We start from the raw sequence: 24,481 nt of genomic DNA, 5'->3' as shown, positions 1-24,481 counted from the left end.
CCGGATCCCAGCGTGGGGTCCCAGGGCAGGATCCCAGGGCACTGGATCCCAGCGCGGGGTCTCAGGGCAGGATCCCTGGGCAGGATCCCAGGGCACCGGATCCCAGCGTGGGGTCCGAGGGCAGGATCCCAGGGCAAGATCCCAGGGGGCACTGGATCCCAGTATGGGTTCCCAGGGCAGGATCCCGGCGCGGGGTCCCTGGGTCGGATCCCTGGGCAGGATCCCAGGGGGCACCGGATCCCAGCGTGGGGTCCCAGGGCAGGATCCCAGGGCACTGGATCCCAGCGCGGGGTCTCAGGGCAGGATCCCTGGGCAGGATCCCAGGGCACCGGATCCCAGCGTGGGGTCCGAGGGCAGGATCCCAGGGCAAGATCCCAGGGGGCACTGGATCCCAGTATGGGTTCCCAGGGCAGGATCCCGGCGCGGGGGTCCCAGGGCCGGATCCCTGGGCAGGATCCCTGGGCAGGATCCCGGTGCCGGATCCCGGCGGCCCCCTGGCCCCCCCTTCCCCGCCCGGCGCCCCCCGGGCCCTGGCTCCGCCCGGCGCTGCCCGGGGCCGGGGGCGGCCGGTGGCGGGGCGGGCGCGGGGAAGGGGAAGGGGAAGCGGCGGATGCTCCGCCGCGGCGGCCGCGCCTCTGCTCGGGGCGGCGGCTCCTCCCGGGACCCGGCGGCTCCTCCCGGGACCGGGGACCGGGGCGGGGGGGGGGGGTCCCGGGGCGGCGGGAGCGAGGGGCGGTGCCCCGGCACCGGGCGCGGCTGCGCAAGAGCCCGGGCGGCGGCGGGAGGCAGCGCTCGGCGGGGGCAGCACCGGGAGGCACCGGGACGGGACCGGGACGGAGCGGGCGGCGGCTGGAGGTGCGGCGGGGCGCGGGGCTCCTTCCCTCCCTCTCCCCCCCCCCCCTCCCCTCCCCCCCGAGCTCGGTCCCGCCCCGGACCCACCCGCTCCCCTCGGGGGTCCCGGGACTGGGGGGGCGGCGGGGGAGGGGGGCCCCGTCCCTAACTGGGGAGGGGTGGCACTGGGTGCCCCATCCCGAACTGGGGGGGTTGACGGTACTGGGTGCCCCATCTTAGGCGGGCAGATGCGGCGACCCCCTCCCTAACCAGGTCCCAGGTCCCGTCCCCCCCCCCCCGAACCAGGGGAAGGGGGACATTACCGTGTCCCCTGTCCCTCATTTTGGGGTGCGCGGTCCCCCCACCCTAACTGGAGGGGGTGGCCGTACGAGTCCCGTCGCGTCCCCCAACCAGGGGGCTCAGTATCGGGTCCCCGTCCCTCACTGGGGCGGGTGCGGGGGTCTCCCGCCCATCCCAGCCGCGGGGCTCTTCCACCCCCCTGGAGAAGACACAGCAGCCCCCCGTCCCCAAGGGAGGGTCCCCCCGTGTCGTCGTCCCCCCCGGCCGCTTTGCACCGCGGTTCTGCTCACCCCGGGGTGTCACCTCCAGCCACCCCCATGTCCCCGTGGTGGCGGGAGGATGGTTCCACCGGCCGCACTCTGCACCCCGGGCAGCTCGAAGGTGAATCTTTCTTATCGCCAGCCATCAGGATTTCCTTTTTGAGTCATTTCTGCTGTTCCGGCGCAGATGCTGCACGGCAGGATCTTGCACCTCTCTCCACGCCGAGCCAGATGTGCACCACCACCCCCCCCAACTCTCTGTAGCTGGGGGACCCTGATGCCGTTCCCACCCCGTCTCTTCTGTCCCACAGGTCTCCGTAGCCCGGGATCGCCAACACCATGTCCTGGCAGCGCTGAGGTCGGCGGGACGGGCGGCGAGCGGAGCCGGAGCCGGCGAGGAACCATGGGTAGCATCTACAAGGAATACTTCAACACGCAGAAGATCCGGGAGCACTACAACTACACCAAGGGGGGCTCGGAAAGCTCCCCCACCGCCTCCCATTGGGTGGGCTTCATCGTCATGTTGTGCTGCTTCATCGTGCTGGAGAACCTGCTGGTCCTCATCTCCGTTTGCCGCAACAAGAAGTTTCACTCGGCCATGTACATCTTCATCGGGAACTTGGCTTTCTCCGATCTCTTGGCCGGGTTGGCCTTCATGGCCAACATCTTGCTCTCCGGAGCCACCACCTTCAACCTGACACCGGTAGAGTGGTTCGTACGGGAAGGCACGGCCTTTGCCACGTTGGCCGCCTCCGTCTTCAGCTTGTTGGCCATCGCCATCGAGCGCCACGTGGCCATCACCAAGGTGAAGGTCTACAGCAGCGACAAGAACTGTCGGATGGTGCTGCTCATCGGGGCTTGTTGGGTGATCGCTGCCGCCATCGGCAGCCTCCCCATCATGGGCTGGAACTGCATGAGCGACCTGCGGGATTGCTCCACTGTCCTCCCCCTCTACTCCAAATATTACGTCCTCTTCATCATCACCATCTTCACCCTCATCCTCCTCGCCATCGTGGGGCTCTACAGCCGCATCTACTGCATCGTGCGCTCCAGCCACGCCGAGATCGCCACCGCCCAGACCCTGGCCTTGCTCAAGACGGTCACCATCGTCCTGGCAGCCTTCATCGTGTGCTGGCTGCCGGCCTTCATCATCCTCCTCATGGACGCCTCCTGCTCCGTCCAGGCGTGCCGGATCCTCTATAAGGCGAACTATTTCTTTGCCTTCGCCATGCTCAACTCGGCCGCCAACCCCATCATCTACACGCTGCGGAGCAAGGACATGCGCCGGGAGTTCCTGCGGGTGCTGTGCTGCTGCGGGGCCGGGCGCCGGGACCAGCCCTCCGGCCGTTGCGGGCTCCCGCTCCGCACCTCCAGCTCGCTGGACCGCTGCACCCCGAAATATGAGTTACCCACCTCGCCTATTACCCACGAGTGTACAACCTCCGTCTAGGGGGTCCTGGCCGCCCCACGGCCGCCCCACGGCTGCCCCGCGGCCGGGGTAGTGGTACGAAGGGAGCGGAGTCGGGGCGGACATTTTTCCAGGTACGGATGGACAACTGCACCTTCATCCCGGGCATCCCCCCGCCGGGCATCCCGCCGGGCATCGCCTCCCCCCGGGCATCCCTCCCGGCATCCCCGGTGGCGACGCCGACGCTCCAGCCGGGATTGCCGTGACCGGTGCGCGCGCTGGCGTGTGCGTGTGCGCGGGCACGGGCACGCGTGTTGCTCTTCCCACGCCCTGCCCGAGCCCCGGGGCCTCGGTGGGACCTGTCAGACGGGTCCTGGGGCCCCTCCCCGCGCCCGGCTCCCCGCGGCACCCCTGGCGCCAGTGGCAAATCCTCTGCCCCCGGCTGCTCCCCGGCACCGTGGGTGGCTCCGACCGCTGCTCCGGCCCGCGGCGGGGGGGGGCTTTGCCGGGAAAGCCGGGCCTGGGGCGCTCGCCGTGGCGGGGGGGACGGGACGGGATGGGACGGGGACGGACACGACACATACGGGGACCCCCACGTCCTCCCGCCCTGCTCCATGGTCCTGCCGCGTGCTGGCACGCGGAACGGGGGGGGCCCTGTCGCGGCCGGCTCCGCCAGGGCCCCACCCCATCCTTGTGACCCCCCCCCAGGGATGACAGTTTTAGTAAAATGCCATTTCTTCACCTGCCTCCGCCTCCTTCCTGGCCTGGGACCGGGACCACCGAGTCCCCCCCCTCCATCCCCGCTCCCCGGTGTGCCTTCGGGGAGGGACGGAGGGGACGGAGCTGGGAGGGGACATGGGGGGGACCCCAAATTTGGCCGGATGGGGACGTTCGACGCTCGGCGGCTTTTACCGCCAGGGACCTCAGAGAGCCGGGCTGAGCATCCCCTTCCCCGCTCCGGGAATGGGGTTGGGTGCTTTCCCCATTGTCCCGGGTGCCAGCACCCAGGAGAGGTGTCGGGGGCTGCGGATCTTGGCCCTCGCCCCGGCTGTCACCGCCTGCCCGCACGCTGGCGGGTGATGCCACAGCATCGGGCCAGGCAGGCGCTTCCTCGCCTCCGTCTCACACGGCTCCGGCCCCAACCGCAGCTGCTTCCCCGCTGCGGCACATTTTGGGGAAGCCCTGGGCCGCGCCGGGGGGGGAAGTGAGGGGACGCGTGTGTCCCCCCCCCCCCCCCCCGAATCCTGCAGACCCCCTCCCTGCTCTTGCGGCCACCCCGACCCGGTGCTTTGTGCTCCCCAGTGCCGGCTCGTGCTCGGCACACCAATACCGGCACCGAAACCTTTGATGCCCCAATTTGGCCCCGTTTCCTCCCTCGGAGGGTGCAGAGGAAATGGGAGGGGGGTTTCGTTTCCTTTCCCCCCGCCACCGCCGTCTGGACGAGTCCCCATTTTGGCACCCTGTGGGCGCCCCGGCTGTGACCCGTGGCGTTTTGGCTGTCTCCGCAGCGCTGGGGCCCCACGCCCGTCCCCGTCGGCCGCCGCGGGTAACGTGGAGGGGAAACTCCTCTGTTTCCCCATCACGGTGGCTGCGGGGCACCGGGAACCCCCCCCAGCCCGGCCGGCGAAGTCCCCCTGGGGATGCCGAGGGCAGCTCCTGGCGAGGATGGTGATGGATGGGGGAATCCCACGGGAACGGGAAGGGCCGCGGCTGCCGTGATTCATTGCAGCCAGGCGGGAGATGGCGGGGGGGCCGTCGGCTGTTTTGGGGCCAGGGAAAGGGGGTGTCGAGCTCCCCGGCGAAGGGCCGATCCAGCCCCCGTGGTCTCTGCGCCGCCTCGCCGAGGCGTGGGGGGACGTGGGGGGACGCGGGGGCCTGGCACGGGGGGCCGTGCCGGGGGTTTGCACCGCGTCGCACGCGTGTGCGAGGGCTGGCGGGTGCGGGGGGTCCCGTACGGCCCCCGTGGGGCTCTGCTGCCCCGTGGCTGGGTCCCGCCCTGGGGGGGGTCACTGGGTGCTGGGTGGCGTAGAGCAGCCCTGGGGCTGCACCGGGCTGGGCAACCCCGGTCTGTCCCCCCCCATCCCTGCCATGGTACAGCCTGTCGTCCGTCCGTGTCCCCCCCCCCATCGCCACTGCGCTATGGCGTGTCCCCCTCTGTGGTACGGCCCACACCCCCATCCCCGCAGTGGTACAGCCCATACCCGCTCTGATACGGCCTCTCCCCCCCCATCCCCGCAGTGCTATGGCCCGTGTGTCCCCCCCCGTCCCCCAGTGGTACGGCCCGTACCCCCCTTCCCCATCCTCCAGTGATACGGCCCGTCGCCCCCCCTCCCCTCAGTGGTACGGTCCCCCCTCCCCTCCCGCCCCGCAGTGGTACGTCCCCCCCGTCACCCCCCCCCGTCCCCGCAGTGGTACGGTCTTCCCCCCCCCCCCCCCCAGTTCCCCCCCCCTCCCGTCCCCGCAGTGGTACGGTCCCCCCTGAAGCGCCCCTCCCGCCCCTCCCGCCCGGCCCGGCCCGGCCCGGCCCGGCCCCTCCGGGCCGCGTCTCCCCGGGCCGCCCCGCTCCGGCCGCCCGCGGACAGGTACCGCCCCCCGGCCGGGCCCGCAGCCCCCCTCGGCCCGGGGCGGGGAGGTGGGGGGGTCCCCCCGCCCCCGGGAGGGGCCTCCCCTCCCCGTCCGGAATGGTCTGTCCGTCCCCCCGCCCCTACTACGCGGAATGGTCTCTCCCGCCCTCCCCCTTCCCCCTCCCCCCCCCGCCCTCCGCCACCATGGTCTCGCCCGGCGCCGCCCCGCCCCCGCCGCTGGTTTCCGCGCGAATCCGCCGCCCGGCCCCGCCGCTCCCGCCGCCGCCGCCGCCGCCCCGATGCCGGCCCGGGCCGCCCCGCTGCCCCCGGCCCCGCTGCCCGCCGAGCTGCGCCGACGGTGAGTCCCCGGCCCCGGCAGCGCCTCTCCCCCCGCTCCCCGCCCGGGCCCGGCGGTGGCCGGCCCCGGGCTGCGCTGCGCTGAGCGCCGGCACCGCGCTGACACCCCCCCCCCCGGCACCGCGCTGCACCCCCCCGGCACCGCGCAGCCCTGCCCCGACCCCCCCGCCGTTGTCGCGACAGTCAGCCGGCGTTGCAGTGCGCTGCCCTGCCCTCCCCCGACACCCCCCCCCCGGGACAGCGCTGACCCCCCCGGCACTGCACTGCACTGCACTGCACTGACAGCCCCTCGGCACTGCACTACTCCCCGCCCCCCGGCACTGCACTTCACTGCCCTGACACCCTGGCACTGCACTGACAGCCCCCCCCCGCCGACACTCCATTGCCCTGAACCCCCCCTCCAGCACTGCACTGCACTGACCCCCCCGGCACTGCACTGCACTGCCCTGACCCCCCCCGGCACTGCCCTGACCCCCCCCCGGCACTGCCCTGCCCTGACACCCCCCCTCCAGCACTGCCCTGCCCTGCCCTGAACCCCCCCCCCCCGGCACTGCACTGCCCTGGACACCCTGGCACTGCCCTGACATCCCCCCCCCCCGGCACTGCACTGTACTGACACCCCCCCCCCCCCCCGGTACTGCACTGCACTGCCCTGGACACCCCGGCACTGCACTGCCCTGACACCCCCCCCCCCCCCCGGCACTGCCCTGACACCCCCCCTGACACTGCACTCCATTGCCCTGGACCCCCCCCCCCCCTCCAGCACTGCCCTGCCCTGACACCCCCCCCCGGCACTGCACTGCCCTGGACACCCCAGCACTGCCCTGACACCCCCCCCTGCCCCCCGGCACTGCACTGCCCTGCCCTGGACACCCCCCCCAGCACTGCACTGCACTGACTCCTGCCCCCCCTGGCATTTCACTGCACTGACCCCCCCCGGCACTGCACTGCCCTGCCCTGACAGCCCCCCCGGCACTGCACTGACACCCCCAGCACTGCACTGACACACCCCCACCCCCCCCCGGCACTGCACTGCACTGACAGCCCCCCCCGCCCCCCAGCACTGCACTGACACCCCCCCACGCCCCCCTGGCACTGCACTGCACTGACAGCCCCCCCACCCCCAGCACTGCCCTGGCCCCCCCAGCACTGCCCTGACACTCCCCCCCCGCCCCCCGGCACGGCACTGCACTGCCCTGGCACCCCCCAATTTTGCACTGTCCTGACCCCCCCCCGCAGAGTGGGGGGCCCGGCGCCGCGCTGCCGGCCCGCTCCCCCAGCACTGCGCAGCGTTGCCCTGACGCCCCCTCCCAGCGTTGCGCTGCGGTGACCCCCCCCCCCCGAGTTTCGCACCCCCCGCAGCGTGGGGAGCCCAGCGCTGCGCTGCACCCCCCCCTTTGCAATGCCGTGCACCCCCCCCCCGTGCACCGCGCTGCGCCCCTGCACGCTGCATCGATGCCCAGCCGTGCGCCGCAACCCCTGTGCGTTGCGCCGACCCTCGGCACTGCGCTGTCCCCCCCCCACCCCGTGCCTTGCCCTGACCCCCCAACGCTGCATTGCCCCCCCCGTGCAGTGTCCTGCCCCCCCACGTACCTCATGGACCCCCCAGCACTGCATTGCCCCCCCCGTGCAGTGTCCTGCCCCCTCCATGCACCTCATGGACCCCCCAGCACTGCTTGCCCCCCCCCGTGCAGTGTCCTGCCCCCCCACGTACCTCATGGACCCCCCAACACTGCATTGCCCCCCCCGTGCACCTCATGGACCCCCCAGCACTGCATTGCCCCCCCCGTGCAGTGTCCTGCCCCCCCACGTACCTCATGGACCCCCCAGCACTGCATTGCCCCCCCCGTGCAGTGTCCTGCCCCCCCCATGCACCTCATGGACCCCCCAGCACTGCTTGCCCCCCCCCACCCCCACCCCCCCCCCGCAGTAAGTGCTGACCCCCCCTGCAGTGTGCTGAGCCCCCAGCCCTGCACTGCACGGACCCCTGCTCTTCCCCGTGCCTTGTGCTCACCCCCCAACACTGCATGGACCCCCCAGCACTGCTTGCCCCCCCCGTGCAGTGTCCTGACCCCCCAGCACTGCTTGCCCCCCCCCCCCATGCAGTGCACTGACCCCCCGTGCAGTGCGCTGAGCCCCCAGCCCTGCACTGCACGGACCCCCGCTCTTCCCCATGCCTTGTGCTGACCCCCCAACACTGCGTTGCCCCCCCCCGTGCAGTGTCCTGCCCCCCCATGTACCTCATGGACCCCCCAGCACTGCTTGCCCCCCCCTGTGCAGTGCGCTGAGCCCCCATGCAGTGTCCTCACCCCCCAGCACTGCTTGCCCCCCCCCCCATGCAGTGCGCTGAGCCCCCAGCCCTGCACTGCACGGACCCCCGCTCTTCCCCACGCCTTGTGCTGAACCCCCAACACTGCGTTGCCCCCCCCATGCACTGCATGGACCCCCCAGCACTGCTTGCCCCCCCCTCCCCCCCCCCGTGCAGTGCACTGACCCCCTGTGCAGTGTCCTGACCCCGCAGCACTGCTTGCCCCCCCCCCCCGCCCCCCCCCCCCCAGCACTGCCCTGGCACCCCCAGTTCAGTGCACTGCCCCCCCCTGCATCGCGTAGACCCCCCAGCACCGCCCTGACACCCCCCCCACGCTCACACCGCCCCCCGGCACTGCGCTCCGCGGCCCCCCGCACCCCGCCGAGCCCCACCGCGGCGCAGCGATGCGCCGCACCGGGGCTACCCCGCAGCCCCCTCTGCCCCACGGGGCAGCCCTGACCCCCGGCTGTGGGGGGGGGGCTCCCCGGGGGGGGCCGTCAGGGTGCTCCCGCCCCGCAGCCGGGCCCCACGTGGCGGCGGGGATGCCCGGCCTTGCCCCCGCGCGGCTTTGTCCCCACGTTGCCGCTCGGGGCAGGGAGCGAAGGTGCACCCGGTCGGCGTGGGGGGGGACCTTGGGTGGCCCCCCACCTTTCTCTGGGTTGGGGGGCACGGAAATCCCTTCCTGGGGGGGGGGGGGGGCAGAAGCAGGGTGCAGCGGGGACCTTTCCTTCCCTTGGGACGGGGGGTTTCGAGCCATCCCCCTCCTCGCTCCGGAGGGATCCGGCACCGTCCCCGCGTCCCCCCCGACTCTCGCCCCGCTGCCGGCAGCGGGGAGGGCACATGGAGGGGTTGGCGTTTCCTGCGCCGTATTCCCCGCTGGCTATTGTCCCTTCCGCTCGCCTCCCGGCATCCCCTGGCCGGCGGGAAGGGGGGGGCCCGCACTCGCCAGCCGCCACCGAGCCGTTCTCCGGTTCGGCTATCCCTCTTCCGGTGCGGCGGCCGCGCGGCACAGCCTTGGCGCGCCCCGACCTTTCCCCGTCTGCCGTTGGTCTCTGCCGGAGCTCCGGCTGCATGGCCGTCCTCAAACCCAGGTGCTGATGACAGGACAGGATTTATCGCCCCCCTGGTTTTTGGGGGGTGGCGGTGGGGACCCCTCTCCCTCCCCGCTGGCCCCGGCTCGAAGGAAGCGGTGGTGGCGTGGGGGCAGGAAGCCGAAAAAGCGGGCAGCCGGAGGTGAGATGGGAGCGAACGGAGCCGGTGCCGGACGCGCCGGCAGCACTGGAAAGGTCCCATCCCGTGTCCCGGTAGACGGAAGTGTTCCCGGGGGGCGGCCGCATGGCCCCGGTCCAGCAGATGGGCTCCCCGTTTTGGCGGGAGAGCCGCGGTGAACCGGGGGGAGCGCTGGGGTCGTGCCGAGCCCCCCGGCAGTGGTGGCAGGGACGGGGTTTCCTCCTCACCGTCCCCTCGCCGTGGGGCTGGGGGCTGTCCCTGCCGCGCAGGGGCAGCGCCGGCCGCTTCCCCCCACCCTCCATCACCGCTTTGTGCCGCCAGCGCCGTGGGAAGACGACACGTGGCTTCTTCCCCGTGGTTTTTTTTTTTTTGCCGTCTCCACGCCGGGGCAGGGCATGGGTGGGCAGCGAGCCCCCACGGCTCCCTCGGGGGGTCCCTTGGGTGCCGGCGTCCCGTTACTGGCCCCCTCTTATTCCCCTCCTGGGAGCCGAGCGTCCCTCTCGCTCCAAGGGAGTTTGGCCCGTCTTTACGGTCGCAGCCCGCGCCGCTCCTTCGGTGAGCGCTCTTTCTGGAGCCGTCGAGGTGATTTTGGGGTCTGGCCCGGTCGCCCCTGCCCGTCGCTGTCCCCCCGTAACCTCGTCGTCGGAGCGTGGCCTGACCCCCCGACGCTCTTCTCTTGCAGGCTGCAGGACTTGGAGAGGGATGAAGACAGCCTGAGCGAGAAGGTGAGTGTCCCTGGATCGCCAGGACCCGCGTTGCCACTCGCCCTTGGTTCCAATTCGGGCGCTGCCATCCTGTGCCGTCGCCGCCGGTCCCGCGTCGGGTGCTGCCATCGGGCACGGGATGCTCCGGCTTGCAGCTGCGGGAGTCAGCGGGGCTCCGGAGCCGGCTCCCTGGATGCTCGGCGTGGACGTGACTCCGGTGCCGAGCAGGGGACTGCGATTCATCGGTGCTCCCGAGCCGCTTGTTTCTGTGCCACCACGGCGTTGCGAGATGGGGGGGGGGGGTGTCCAGAGAACCCCGGCATGGGGGGCGGGGGGACGGTGCGGCGGGCTAGCCGAGTGAGACCCCCGTGTCTCCCTTGCTGGCCCAGCTCCCTGGACCCGGTGAGGTCGTAGTCCCGGTGTCAGCGCTGTCCGTTGTCATATGGAAACCGCCGTCACCTCCTATCGGGAGGGTCCCCGCGAGCTGGGTGAGCGGCGCCCGGATTCGGAGCGACAGGCGGTTCGGCTCAGCCCGACCGCCTACGGAGATGCCGCTCCGCCGAGCCCCGCGGGGAGCGTCACCGCCGCCCGCCCCACGCCGTCCCCTCCGTCCCCGCAGGAGTGCGTCAAGGAGAAGCTGAGCCTCATCCATGGCTTCCTCCAAGCCGACGTCCAGAACCAGCTGAGCGAGCTGGAAGCCAAACTCCGCTGCGAGGAGCTGTCGGAGGTGAGACCCCGGTTTTCGGCGAGCCGGCGGGTTGGCTTGCGCCGGCTCCTTGGCGGCGCGGCTCACCGGAGCCGGGCGGTTTAACCGATGCTCTTGCCTCCCAGGAGAGGTACCTGGCCAAGGTGAAAGCCCTGCTCCATCAAGAGCTCTCAGCGGAGAATGGGGACGCAGCCTCGCTGCTGCAGGCATCCAACGGGTGCTCCAAAAACGGCGCCTACGGGAGCGACGAGGACTCGGAGCGAGCAGGACCCGATGGGGAAGAAGACAGCGCGATGGAGATGGAGGAAGCAGCCGCCTCTTCTTCCTCCTCTTTGTCGGTCCCCATGCCGCGGGCGCGCAAGGCCAGGAGGAGCCGATCCAACGGGGAAAGCAAAAGTAACGGTGGCACTGGGAGCGATTTGGTTTTCCATCCTCTTTTCCAACACGCTTAGATGAAATAATTTATTACCGTTAAATACTAATTGGGGGCATGGCGATTCCTGGAGGGATCCCCCCCCCCGGGAGGAGTTTTGGGGTCTCCTTGCCTTGCTCCGGGATGATGGGGTGCAGGGAGAAGGGTGCTGTCGCCTGCGGTGGTCCCAGCCCCGTGGGGACGATGGGGTGCAGGGAGAAGGGTGCTGTCGCCTGCGGTGGTCCCAGCCCCGTGGGGACGATGGGGTGCAGGGAGAAGGGTGCTGTCGCCTGCGGTGGTCCCAGCCCCGGGGGGACGATGGGGTGCAGGGAGAAGGGTGCTGTCGCCTGCGGTGGTCCCAGCCCCGTGGGGTGTTGCGGGAGGGGAAGGGCAGCGGGTCCCCGCCGTTAACGCGATCCTTCGTCCTCTTCCTAACAGAGTCTCCCGCCAGTTCCCGGGTCACTCGGAGCTCCGGCCGGCAGCCGACCATCCTGAGCATGTTCTCCAAAGGGTCAGTATGGTGGCAGGACCGGGACCTGCACCTCTTTTACCGCGTCCCCCAGGAGCCTTCGCCCTCTTCTTCCTCTCTCCGCCATCCAGGGCTGATGGGTTCGATCCCAAAACTTGTGGTTCCCAACAAGAGTGGCCTTGGGGACCTGCCGGGTGCTTCCCCGGGGAGCCCCGCTCCTGTCGGTGCCGGGAGAGCCCCTTGTCCCCCCGCAAACCCTCGTGGCATCGGAGCCTCGGATTGATCCGTTGTGTTTAAAAACCGGCAGGTCCAACAAACGGAAATCGGAGGAGGTGAACGGGGAAGTGAAGCAGGAGGCGATGAGCGTGGAGAAGGAGGAAGAGGAGCTGGAGGAGAAGGTGTGTGCTGGCATCGCCGGCGGCCGAGGTCTCGGCCGGCTGCCGCGCTGGCGTTGAGCGTGTTGTCCTGGAGAGCATCGTGCTCTCCAGCCTCCCCTTACACCCCCTCGTTTCTCTCTCAAGGAACAAGATGAGAAAAGGATTAAAATTGAAACCAAAGACGGGTAAGGAGGAAGGAGAGCATTCCCTGCTCCGGGTCCGTGCCCGTCGGTGCCCGTTTCCCTCCGCCGTGGCCTCCTTAGCGCGGAGACGATGACGTAACGCTGCTCTGCGTCTTCATCCGTTTCTATTTTCTTACACCCAGGTCGGAGATAAAAGATGAAATTACTCAGGTTAAAACTACAACACCTGCTAAAGTAAGTTCATTTACCTCCATCTCGGGATTTTTGGGAGCTTTTTTTAATGCTTTTAACTCTTTCAAAGAGTGGCTGGACTTCCCTAAAGGAAAGATAAAGCCATTTCCAGCCCGTCCAGCTTCCAAAAATGAACCCCCTCGAGGAAGGTGGGGAGCAGCAGAGCCTGTATGAGCTTGGGCCGCTTTCGAAGTGAGGGCAGCGGCCGTTGTTTTGCTGCCCGGCTGTTTTTTTTTCTTTTTAAAAACGAGGATTGCGCTAATGAACGGGACCGTTTGGGGAAGGAGCTTTGAACCTGATCGTGGGCTGAATCTCACAGGGGAAGAGAAAAGCTGACGCCGTCTCCCGTGTCTTGCAGACCACCCCTCCCAAGTGCATTGACTGCAGACAGTACCTCGATGATCCCGACCTCAAATTCTTCCAAGGGGATCCTGATGATGCCGTAAGGGATTTACTGCTCCTTCTCCGGGACCGGGGAGAGCTGTCACGCTAACGGGAACGCTCGTTAAACATCCGTCTCTCTCCCTCGTTCAGCTGGAGGAGCCAGAAATGCTGACGGATGAGCGCTTGTCCCTCTTCGACGCTAACGAAGACGGCTTTGAGAGCTACGAGGACCTGCCGCAGCACAAGGTCACCTCTTTTAGGTGAGACACGGGAAATCGGGCTATAAAAACCCGCTGGATTTGCAAACCCTGCGGGACAATGCATCAAACTACAACCTCTGTCCCTTACCAGTGTCTACGACAAGCGAGGTCACTTGTGCCCCTTTGACACCGGCCTGATCGAGAGGAACATTGAGCTGTATTTCAGCGGTGCCGTGAAGCCCATCTACGACGATAACCCTTGTCTGGACGGTGAGTCGGATGCGGAGGAGCCTCGAGGGCTGCGGGGACAGCTGGTTTGTCACCTTAAATTTCAGCTCAACGCCACGCGCAAAATGACGTTGGATCCAGGTGGCGCTTTGTCACCCGCAGCTGCTTGGGGTTTTTTTTGGGCACCGAGGACTGAAATTTGTGTTTTCTCACTTCCAGGTGGGGTGAGAGCCAAGAAGTTGGGACCCATAAATGCCTGGTGGATCACGGGGTTCGATGGAGGGGAGAAGGCTTTGATCGGCTTCACCACAGGTGGGTGAGCGAGGACGGGGGAGGTTGGGCTCGGGAAGCGCGCCTGGCTTGGGATTTAAGTCTCTGCCGCGCATCCGGAGGGTGAAGGAGCTTTATTTGGGTTCATGGATTTTGCTGCCGCCGGGAACTCGCACCATCGAGCACGTGGCGAGGTGGAGGACCGTGCCGAAGCTCGGGTCTGGGTTTATTTAGCTCAGCAACACCCAGGCTTATGTTAAATGCATATAAAAACCTCCTGCTGAGTTCGCAGCTGCCAGCAGCGCCCTGCGCGGAGCTGGGACGAGCAAGGTGGCTGGAGGCGGGTGTCTCCCTGCCAGCCCTTCCCAGGCAGGATCCATCCTCCGGTCCCTCCTCTGCGGGAAGCCGCCGGCACAACGCGGGGATGGGTCAGGGTCGCGCCGGGGGAGAGTTTTCTCTTTGCTCTTGACCTCTTGGCCCACGTTGCGGGGCTCTGTTGCTTTCTTGCTCTACTCCCCGGACTTTTTGGACAGGTTTGTGTTGAGAAAGGTCTTGGAGGAATGCCCAGTCCCGGCCAGCCCTTGGCTCTGCGTCCCAGCTGGCTTTTTCACTCTCTAGGCAAACTGGGGGAAGAAGGCTGATATTTGGGGGTTTAAAAGCTTTTTCCCTTCACCATTTCTGCAAGGAACCCTTCCAATAACCTGGTGATATCAGAGGAGGACTTAACTCTCCTGTGCATCAGCAAATGGAGTTTGTAGTGACAGCAAAAACCCCCGGATTGTCTTTGCTTTCTAATTAGGTAACAGCAAAAACAAAAGGCTAGCGCGTGGATAGCGTGCCCCACCTCACGTCCCCACTCCCCCCTCGCTTTGGTGGTGATAGCTGAGTGACCGTGGGTCCTGGCTCGTGGTAGAGCTTCCCCGCACGCTTAGGTCCTGGTGCTGTAGCAGCGTGGACGGGCTGGTCTCCCCCTCCCCAGGACCTGCTCGCCGCAGTCGTAGCTCATCCTTAAATCCCACCAAATTCCCTGGTATTTAACCGCCTGCCGCAATCTCCCCGCCGCAGCCTTCGCGGATTATATCCTGATGGAGCCCAGCGAGGAGTACGCTCCCATCTTCGCCCTCATGCAAGAGAAGATCTACATGAGCAAAATCGTCGTCGAGTTCCTGCAGAACAACCGCGACGTCAGCTACGAGGATCTGCTCAACAAAATCGAGGTGAAAATCCGACGGCGGCAGTATCCGGGGGCGAGTGTTGCTCTGCCACCCTTTCCCTAACCAACCCCCCCCCTCCTCGCAGACCACCGTACCTCCCGCGGGGCTGAACTTCAACCGCTTCACAGAGGACTCGCTCCTGCGGCATGCCCAGTTCGTGGTGGAGCAGGTGGAAAGCTACGACGAAGCTGGGGACAGCGATGAACCCCCCGTCCTCATCACGCCCTGCATGAGGGACTTGATCAAGCTGGCTGGAGTCACCCTGGGGAAGAGGTGAGCCCCGTGTCCCCGCGTAGACGCTCTTTGGGGGGGCACTTGGCTTTGCAGCATCCCAGGAGGAGCCCGGCGGGTTGGTTCCCCATTAGCTTTGCGCAAGGGATCCTTCCAGGAAAACCCTTTTGCTTGTTGCCAGCTGGGATGACCTGAGGATTTAGGGTCAGCGGCATGAGCGGCACTGGGAGATTGGAGTAGAAATCCTCCCAAAATTGGGAAAATCCTCTGCCTGGTGCTGCCCCGAGGGAGGAAAGGCACCGGGTTGGGTCCCCAGAGCCTGGCTTTGCTCTTTGTCCTGCTGTAGTATTCCTTCGGGACCCCGTGCCAGCCATGGACGTACCTGGGTGCCTGTTAGGGGATCCTGCCGTGGTCCTCGGCTGTTGGGTGCCCTGGGGAGAGCTCTGGTCCCTGGGGACGCTCCTTGGGTGCCAGGCTGTTCGTTGTGGCTGTAGCTGTCAGCGATGCGAAGCACAGAGTCCCCTCTCACCGCTCTCCCCTTGGTCGCAGGCGAGCTGTCAGGCGGCAGGCCATCCGGCACCCCACCAAAATAGACAAGGACAAGGGTCCCACCAAAGCCACCACCACCAAGTTGGTATACCTCATCTTCGACACCTTCTTCTCGGAGCAGATCGAGAAAGACGAGAAAGAAGATGACAAGGAGAACGCCATGAAGCGCCGGCGCTGCGGTGTTTGCGAGGTAATGGCGGGCTGGCGCGGAGCTGAAGTGACCTGATCCTCCCCTCGTCCCCTCCGTCCTGCCTGAATGGCCCCTTCTGGGGTCGCTCCTTTGGGGCAGGGGAGCGATTTCCTGAGGCCACCGAGCTCCCCTCGGTCCCCGTCCCTCCTGCCTGGGACATCTCCGCTGCGTCTGCCCGTGCTCAGCCTGTCCCCTCTCCCTGCTCCAGGTCTGCCAGCAGCCCGAGTGCGGGAAGTGCAAGGCTTGCCAGAACATGGTGAAGTTTGGGGGCAGCGGACGGAGTAAGCAGGCTTGTTTGCAGAGGAGGTGCGTTCCCCCCTGGCAGCGACGTCTCCTGCCAAAGTCCTCTCCACCTCTGGAGAGAGAGAACATGGTCTCCGCACCGTGTGCTCCTGCAGTGACGGTCCCTGTGTCCCCAGGTGTCCCAACCTGGCCGTCCGGGAAGCTGATGAGGATGAGGAGGTGGATGACAACATCCCCGAGATGCCATCACCCAAGAAGATGCTGCAGGGCAGGAAGAAGAAGCAGAACAAGAGCCGTATCTCCTGGGTGGGGGAGCCCATCAAGGTGAGGCTTGGCAAGACCCTGCTGCCGGGTGGGTGCTTGGCCTGCGAAGGGGGCTGCCGGCGTGGGGATTTCACAGAATCACAGAATCGTAGGGGTTGGAAAAGACCTTTAAGATCATCGAGTCCAACCGTAAACCTAACACTGCCCAGCCCACCGCTACACCATGTCCCTGAGCACCTCATCCACACGGCTTTTAAATACCTCCAGGGATGGGGACTCAACCCCTTCCCTGGGCAGCCTGTTCCAACGCTGGAGAACCCTTCCAGTGAAGTAAAATTTCCCAATATCCAGTCTAAACCTCCCCTGGCGCAACTTGAGGCCATTTCCTCTTGTCCTATCGCTTGTCACCTGGGAGAAGAGACCGACCCCACCTCTCTACCCCCTCCTTTCAGGCAGTTGTAGAGAGCGATGAGGTCTCCCCTCAGCCTCCTTCTCTCCAGGCTGAACAACCCCAGGTCCCTCAGCCGCTCCCCATCAGCCTTGTGCTCCAGACCCTTCCCCAGCTCCGTTGCCCTTCTCTGGACACGCTCCAGCCCCTCAATGTCTCTCTTGTAGCGAGGGGCCCAACACTGAACGCAGCATTCGAGGTGCGGCCTCACCAGTGCCCAGTACAGGGGCATGGTCACTGCCCTACTCCTGCTGGCCACGCTATTTTGGATACAAGCCAGGATGCCATTGGCTTTTTTGGCCACCTGGGCACGCTGCTGGCTCATCTTCAGCTGGCTGTCGACCAGCACTCCCACGTCCTTTTCCTCCGGGCAGCTTTCCAGCCACTCTTCCCCACGCCTGTAGCGTTGCATGGGGTCGCTGTGGCCCAAGCGCAGGACCTTGCATTGGCCTTGTTGAACCCCACACAATTGACCTCGGCCCATGGATCCAGCCTGGCCAGGTCCCTCTGCAGAGCTTCCTCCCCTCCAGCAGATCAACACTCCCACACAACTTGCTGTCATCTGCAAACTGACTGAGGGTGCACTCGATCCCCTCATCCAGATCATTGATAAAGATATTAAACAGAACTGGCCCCAACACCGAGCCCTGGGGACACGGCTTGTGACCGGCCACCAACTGGAGTAAACTCCATTCCCCACCGCTCTTTGGGCCCGGCCGTCCAGCCAGTTCTTTACCCAGCGAAGAGTTTAACGGTGCTCTCTACTGTCCTCCTGCTTCTGCAGAGCGATGGGAAGAAGGACTACTACCAGAGGGTCTGCATTGATTCGGAGACCCTGGAGGTGGGAGACTGCGTCTCCGTCAGCCCCGACGATCCCACCAAGCCCCTCTACCTCGCCAGGTCGGTGCCGTGGTGCTGAAGGGGACGAGTCTCTGCTCCTGCTGGGGTGGATGTGTGTGGGGACAGCTGACGTTCCTAATTAGAGAACCCTAATTGCTTGGCCATGCTGCTGTCTGGGGACTCTCCAGCTCTGGCAAGGCTCAGAGCAGCTCAGCCCTTTCCTGGTGCCCCGTAACCCTGGCTCCTTCCCCCTCAGGGTGACAGCCATGTGGGAGGACAGCAGTGGCCAGATGTTCCACGCGCACTGGTTCTGCCCCGGCTCGGACACCGTCCTGGGGGCCACCTCTGACCCCCTGGAGCTCTTCTTGGTGGATGAGTGCGAGGACATGCAGCTCTCCTACATCCATGGCAAAGTCAAAGTGATCTACAAGGCACCCTCGGAGAACTGGTCCATGGAGGTGGGTGACAGCCCTGCAAACCCCGGCTGGCCCGGGCCAGGCGCAGCACGGGCAGCAGCACCGATCCCTGTGAACACCTCTCTCCTAGCAGGGCGGGCTGGACATGGAGATCAAGATGGTGGAAGACGACGGGAGAACTTACTTTTATCAGATGTGGTACGACCAGGAGTACGCTCGATTCGAGTCCCCACCGAAAACTCAGCCCACGGAAGACAACAAATACAAGTGAGCCTGCGCAGGGCAGAGGCTCTTGGGATCTGCTCTGCCTAAAATGGGCAGCAGGAGCCTCTCGGCTCCCGGCAGCACCGCAGCCGGCCTCGGCAGGGTCCCCATCGCCACGCTCTGCTGTCCTCCTTTCCCGCAGGTTTTGCATGAGCTGCACGCGCCTGGACGAGGTAAGGCACAAGGAGATACCCAAAGTGGCTGAGCCCCTGGAAGAAGGGGATGGGAAGATGTTCTACGCCATGGCCACCAAGAACGGAGTGCAGTACAGGGTGGGAGACGGCGTCTACCTCCTGCCGGAAGCCTTTTCCTTCAGGTTGGTGCTTGCAGGGGGCTGTAAGCACTTCTCAGGATGCTCTTCGGTCAAGCTTTTGGTAGCAGAGGACGTAGTCTCTGGGGTAGTTAATCCCACCTGTAAACAAAGCACCTATCACCCTAATTTCCAAAAGCTTAGCTTAAAAATAAAGGTGCCTCTAACCCCAGTTTCACCTCCTGTCATTAAACGGAGTGACTTCTCTCTGCTCAGACAATCCCGGTCGCTGAGCTACCGTGTTTTGGCAGATGAATCGGAATCCTTTTGTGCATCGCTTTTTCTTCAGAAGAGCGAGCCTGGGTAGATGAAAGGTGAAACAAGACCCTGCCTGCTGCCTGTAATTACAGGAGGAGAAATGGCAAAGCTCTTTGGGAAGAGGGCTGGGGCAGCGAGGTGTAGGCACCTCGGTTTGCAGCTGTGCACCCCTCTGGCTGCACGGTTATGTGCTGGGCTGGCTGTAAAACGCCTTTGCTGCGGAGCAGGAGGCTTGGTGCCCACCCTGCACCAAGGAGAGCAGAAGAGGAGGAAGCAGGCAGGCTAGGCAGCGATGCGGGAGGAGGATGCCCTGTGCTGCTAGCGGGTTTTTGGGGGGGGAAAGGGATACCTCAACCTCCTTCCCTCCCCTTCTCCCCAGCATGAAACCCGCCAGCCCAGCCAAGCGCCCCAAAAAGGAGGCAGTGGATGAGGAGCTGCACCCGGAGCACTACCGCAAGTACTCGGAGTACATCAAGGGCAGCAACCTGGATGCCCCCGACCCTTACCGCGTTGGCCGCATCAAAGAGATCTTCTGCAACATCCGCAGCAACGGCAAACCCAACGAGGCCGACATCAAGCTGCGCATCTGCAAGTTTTACAGGTGAGCGGCGCTGCTGGGGTCTGCGTTATGGGGGTGCAGAGCCCCCCCACACCCACCCCGAGATCTTGGGTGCTGGGAAAAGCTCTGCACCATCAGCTCGAGGTTGCTCCGGAGCCAGGTGCCTCGAGCGTCGTGGCGTGGTCGGTCGGTGCAGCGCGGGCACTGCTCGAAGGGGCTTACCGCTGCGGCGGTCTGGGCTCAGACCCGGTGCCGAGCTGCGCCGCCAGTGCCGTCCCAGGGCGTGGGTGTTTACCCAAACATTTGCAGGCTCTTAGTCATCTCCCCCACGCCACAGAGGGATGTGTGCGAAGAGCCTTGGCAGTGGGAGAGGAACGTGCTGACGCTCAGACTCTGCGTGCTTCGAGCCTAAGAGCTCTCCTCGCTTCAGATCTCTTTGCCTTTAAATTCATTTACCGGCTCCGGTGCCAATTCCCCCTCTCTCCTAAGAGAACCCCCAAAAAACTCCCTTTGGAAACAAATCACCCCTTTGGTGCCGTGCCCAGGCCATGCCAGCGAACGTGCGCAGCCGGAGGAAATAAACCCTCCTTTCTCTGGGTAGACAGAGCGGTGCGAGCACCGGAGGCTGGACCGGGGTGAGGATGTTGCCGAAAACATTTCCCTGATCCAGGTGCTTTATCCCTGCAGGCCCGAGAACACGCACAAGTCCATGAAAGCCAGCTACCACGCAGACATCAACCTCCTGTACTGGAGCGACGAGGAGACGACGGTCGACTTCCGCGCCGTGCAGGGCCGTTGCACGGTGGTGTACGGGGAGGATCTGACGGAGAGCATCCAGGACTACTCCGCTGGTGGGCTCGACCGCTTCTACTTCTTGGAGGTGAGGAAGCCGGGGTTTGAGGGGTCTGGCTGCGTCCCCGGGCGTGCCGAGCCCTCGGGGACTGTGAGCAGAGTGGGCGTATCGACCTCTGCCTGTCGACGCAGGCTGTCCTTCCTCTCTGGGTGTGTTTTGCACGCAGGAGCCGTTGTGCAGAGCGAGGATTTGTAGCTCGTTGCAACCTCCTGGGGACTAAGCCTCAGATGCAAAGGAAGCTTTCATCTGAGCGTCACCAGGAGCTGGCTGGAGCAGTTGCTCCCTATGGAGCTGAGGGGACAAATTTGGACCCTCAGGTGGCCACCCCAGCTCCCTGAGGCAATGGAGAACGAGGTGATGGACCTTCTGTGGGCCCCAGCGCTGTGCCTGTGTCCTGCCCTTGGGTTTTGCAGCTCCGATGGGGTGTTGGCAATGCCTCGGCTGTTCCTGAGCTAGAAAAGCTCTTTGCGTTCAAGCGTCCTGAATCCTTTCTCTTCCCCAGGCTTACAACGCAAAAACCAAGAGCTTTGAAGATCCTCCCAACCACGCTCGGAGCTCTGGCAATAAAGGGAAGGGGAAAGGGAAAGGGAAAGGTAAGTCTGCTTGGGGAGAGAGGTCTCGGGTGGGTGAACCGGTTCGCGTCTGCCGTTGCATGCTGCCGAGCAGAGGTAAGACGTGCCGCCGACCAGATGTTGCTGTGCTCTCCTCCTTGCTCCAGCGCTCTGGCAGGATGCAGCGATGCGGTCTGCAGCTCTGTTTTTTAAGGCACCTAATCTTTTCAAAATCAACCTCGCAGCGAGAGCACCCGGTCCCTGAGAAAAATCTCAAAGCTTTTCACTTGGCAACCCTCTGCCAGGGGCTGGCCGCCGCTCCGTAGCGTAGGGCTTTGTACCCTGCTCCCAACACAGGGAGCTGCCCTGTGAGTTATCGCTGCGCCCGTCTGACCCTCGGAAACTCTCTGCTCGCGCCCACGGGCTGTTGGATGGAAAGGGATCGCACGGGGGAAAGACGAGAGGCTTCCCTTCCAAATGCAAGGGCGTATTCTGGCAGCGGCGATGAAACAATTAAGGGGCAGAAAGGTGCTTGAAGCTGATGTTTTAACTGCTGCGGAGGAGGGGGAGAAGAATCTGCCTTGTAAGCACTAAGAGGAGGAAATGACTTTGCCTTTTGATGTGAGCGGGGCTCTGTTCGCAGGCAAAGGCAAAGGGAAGTCGTCGGTGAGCTGCGAGCCGAGCGAGCAGGAGCCGGCTGAGCTGAAGCTCCCCAAGCTGCGGACCCTGGATGTCTTCTCTGGCTGCGGAGGGCTGTCCGAGGGCTTCCACCAGGCAGGTGAGCGGCAGAGCCCATGGGGAGATGGGCATCGGTGCCGGCCGCTCGGTTCCTCCGAGCTGGTGGTTGTCTTCGGCACATACCAGATCGGGGAGTGCGAGCCAGCGCTCTGCTCCTCCGCACAGGCTCAAGATCCTCCGCTTTGTCTCCCCAGGCGTGTCGGAGACGCTCTGGGCCATCGAGATGTGGGAACCGGCCGCCCAGGCTTTCCGACTGAACAATCCCGGCACTACCGTCTTCACGGAGGACTGCAACGTCCTGCTGAAGCTGGTCATGTCCGGCGAGAAGACCAACTCGCTGGGGCAGAAGCTGCCGCAGAAGGGGGACGTGGAGATGCTGTGCGGTGGTCCCCCGTGCCAGGGTTTCAGCGGCATGAACCGCTTCAACTCCCGCACCTACTCCAAGTTCAAGAACTCCCTGGTGGTCTCCTTCCTCAGGTGAGCAGGGGAGGTGGCGAGGAGCTGTGTCGGGGTGCGGACCCTCACCTCAAACGTTGTTCTGTCCTTGCTCACGTGTCCCTCTCCCTCCTCGCAGCTACTGCGACTACTACAGACCGCGGTTCTTCCTTCTGGAGAACGTCAGGAACTTTGTGTCCTTCAAGCGTTCCATGGTGCTGAAGCTCACCCTGCGCTGCCTTGTCCGCATGGGTTACCAGTGCACCTTCGGGGTCCTACAGGTAGGGTGTTGGGTGACCCCGAGACAATTAACCAGGGTGAAACCCCCTTCTGCTCTCACCCGGCTCTGCCGTGAACCGTCCCCTCCGAAGGAGCAGTTGGCTGCGTTGCTCCTTGGCTTCCCTGGGTGGCTTTGGGGACGTTCCCAGCTCTTCGAGGGCGCAGGCTGGATGGGGAAGCTCCCAGCGCCTTCAGGAATTGTCCCTTCCTTCCCAGGCTGGCCAGTACGGCGTGGCCCAGACGCGGCGGAGAGCCATCGTCCTCGCCGCAGCTCCCGGCGAGAAGCTGCCCATGTTCCCCGAGCCTTTGCACGTGTTCGCACCCCGTGCCTGTCAGCTGAGCGTCGTGGTGGACGACAAGAAGTTCGTTAGCAATATCACCCGGTGAGCCTTCGGAGCCACGCCGGGGCTGACGAGGGCGAGGTTTCGGCCGCTCACGGCTCCCTCCTTCCTCTCAGGACGTATTCCGGCCCCTTCCGCACCATCACCGTGCGGGACACCATGTCCGACCTGCCGGAGATCAGGAATGGTGCCTCTGCCTTGGAGATCTCCTACAACGGGGAGCCCCAGTCCTGGTTCCAGCGGCAGATCCGGGGCTCCCAGTATCAGCCCATCCTCAGGGACCATATCTGCAAGGTGCGGATGCTGGGGTCTCGACGGGGGGGCCGGGCTGCGCTCGGACCCCCCAGACCCAAACTGAGATGGGGGTCAAGGGCAGGTTGGATGTGAGGTGGGGGGAGAGGGACCGTCCCCAAGCCCTCCCTCGTTAACTTTCCCAAAGATGAGGCCGGCGGAGCTGCTGGGACTTATCCCTCTCCCCCAGCCTTCTTCAGAGAGAGGACCGGGGCTCTTGGGTTGGCTGGCGTCCCTCTGCGTCCCCTGCGGTGATGGCGGGTTTGTCGTTGGCAGGACATGAGCGCCCTGGTCGCAGCCCGGATGAGACACATCCCCTTGGCCCCCGGTTCCGATTGGCGCGACCTGCCTAACATCGAGGTGCGGCTGTCGGACGGCACGACCACGCGCAAGCTGCGGTACACGCACCACGAGAAGAAGAACGGTCGCAGCAGCTCCGGGGCGCTGCGGGGGGTCTGCTCTTGTGCCGAAGGTAGGTGCTGGCTCCCCAAAAACCACCGTGGCTGCCCATCCGCCCCCCCCCTCCACGCCTTACCCTTCCCGTCTCCCCAGGCAAGCCCTGCGACCCCGCGGACCGGCAATTCAACACCCTCATCCCTTGGTGCCTGCCCCATACTGGCAACCGGCACAACCACTGGGCCGGGCTGTATGGGCGCCTGGAGTGGGACGGCTTCTTCAGCACCACCGTCACCAACCCTGAGCCCATGGGCAAGCAGGTGGGTGCCACCAGATCCATCCCCTCCGCCAGGAAGGGCAGGCGTCGCCCGTAGCCGCACCGAATGGCCGCCGCGGTCCTGACCCTTGGTTTTATTTGCTGCCGTAGGGTCGGGTGCTGCACCCGGAGCAGCACCGGGTGGTGAGCGTGAGGGAGTGCGCCCGTTCCCAGGGCTTCCCCGATACCTATCGCCTCTTCGGGAACATCCTCGACAAGCACAGACAGGTAAGCGGCGGCCGCTTGCCGGCAACAAACCCCTCGGCGGCGGCATCCCCTTGCTATCGGTGTGGCGGAGCCGGTGCCCAGCGTAACCCTCCCTCTGTCGCAGGTCGGTAATGCAGTGCCTCCTCCTCTAGCCAAAGCCATCGGGCTGGAGATCAAGTCGTGTGTGTTGGCGAAGCTGAGAGAAGACATGGCGGGTAGGTGCTGCGCCGGGAGCTGCTGCCGTCGTCCCTTCTCTGTGCTGCAGGGCTAGGGGGGTGGGAAACACGGTCCCCAGCCTCAGCCCGCCATCAGGGGGGTCCCGATTTAGGGCTGGGGGCTGCGGGGCCCGTCCTGCTCCTCCTGGGTTGGGGTACGGTGGTGTCACCCCCTCCTCTTCCCCCAGAGACCAGCGCCCCGGAGAAGATGGAGACCACGGAAAGCGCCGACTGACGCGCGGCCTCTCCTCTGGCACCAGGACTCCCAAACATGCACTGATTTATTTTAACTTTTTTTTTCCCTTTTTTTTTTTGTTTGTTTGTTTGTTTGAGTTGATTTTTTTTTTTTTTTAAATTCCTGGCCCATGGCGAAAGGCCGTGGCCCATCCTCCCTGCCCCAGCCCTGCTCGTGTCTGTCTCCCGGCTGCCCTCTGCCGCTGTCTGTGATGGTCGAACTCCACTACTGCCCCGGGACCCCCCCCCCGGCCCCCGGCAGAGCCCTGTGGGACCCCCCGGTCCCGGCCCTGCCCTGGGGCCCCGCTCCCCGTTTTTATGCCGCGTTGTATTGAAAATAATCGGCCGCTTTGTACAAGTGGGAATTGATACTTTATGTAGTTTTTATATGTTGTAATATTTCTTCAAATAAATCTCTCCTATAAATTATAACCCCCTCGCCCCCTCCACCCCAATC

General features: G+C 65.4%; 2 protein-coding genes across 7 annotated transcripts; both read left to right on the top strand.

Annotated features, from left to right (window-relative positions):
* Positions 1–558: 558 nt before the first annotated feature.
* On the top strand, positions 559–3,540 carry S1PR2 (sphingosine-1-phosphate receptor 2). The gene is made up of 2 exons (XM_075525996.1): positions 559–855; positions 1,703–3,540. Exon 2 carries the CDS (start codon positions 1,795–1,797, stop codon positions 2,839–2,841), a length of 1,047 nt encoding a protein of 348 aa, XP_075382111.1. The 5' UTR covers positions 559–855; positions 1,703–1,794; the 3' UTR covers positions 2,842–3,540.
* A 1,960-nt stretch (positions 3,541–5,500) lies between these two features.
* On the top strand, positions 5,501–24,444 carry DNMT1 (DNA methyltransferase 1). Of its 6 annotated transcripts, none has more exons than XM_075525970.1 (34): positions 5,501–5,721; positions 9,941–9,983; positions 10,582–10,689; positions 10,794–11,064; positions 11,519–11,591; positions 11,857–11,947; positions 12,071–12,111; positions 12,252–12,303; positions 12,620–12,742; positions 12,835–12,944; positions 13,036–13,154; positions 13,332–13,424; positions 14,448–14,599; positions 14,682–14,869; positions 15,377–15,566; positions 15,775–15,872; positions 15,986–16,133; positions 17,306–17,421; positions 17,618–17,819; positions 17,908–18,044; positions 18,184–18,357; positions 18,989–19,210; positions 19,856–20,048; positions 20,524–20,614; positions 21,216–21,350; positions 21,505–21,787; positions 21,885–22,026; positions 22,241–22,407; positions 22,482–22,659; positions 22,933–23,128; positions 23,209–23,372; positions 23,480–23,596; positions 23,728–23,790; positions 23,979–24,444. In XM_075525970.1, exons 1-33 carry the CDS (start codon positions 5,516–5,518, stop codon positions 23,773–23,775), a joined length of 4,671 nt encoding a protein of 1,556 aa, XP_075382085.1. In that variant the 5' UTR covers positions 5,501–5,515; the 3' UTR covers positions 23,776–23,790; positions 23,979–24,444. The 6 variants fall into 6 exon arrangements, with proteins under 6 accessions (XP_075382085.1, XP_075382084.1, XP_075382083.1 ...); XM_075525969.1 differs by having other exon boundaries at positions 12,659–12,742; positions 17,911–18,044; positions 23,700–23,790; positions 23,979–24,443; XM_075525968.1 differs by having other exon boundaries at positions 12,659–12,742; positions 23,700–23,790; positions 23,979–24,443.
* The last annotated feature ends 37 nt before the right edge of the window (positions 24,445–24,481 follow it).

The sequence above is a fragment of the Mycteria americana genome, chromosome 28, assembly GCF_035582795.1.
Source record: "Mycteria americana isolate JAX WOST 10 ecotype Jacksonville Zoo and Gardens chromosome 28, USCA_MyAme_1.0, whole genome shotgun sequence".
In the NCBI taxonomy this organism is placed as follows: Eukaryota; Metazoa; Chordata; class Aves; order Ciconiiformes; family Ciconiidae; genus Mycteria; species Mycteria americana.
This window is presented reverse-complemented; position numbering and strand designations above follow the sequence as displayed.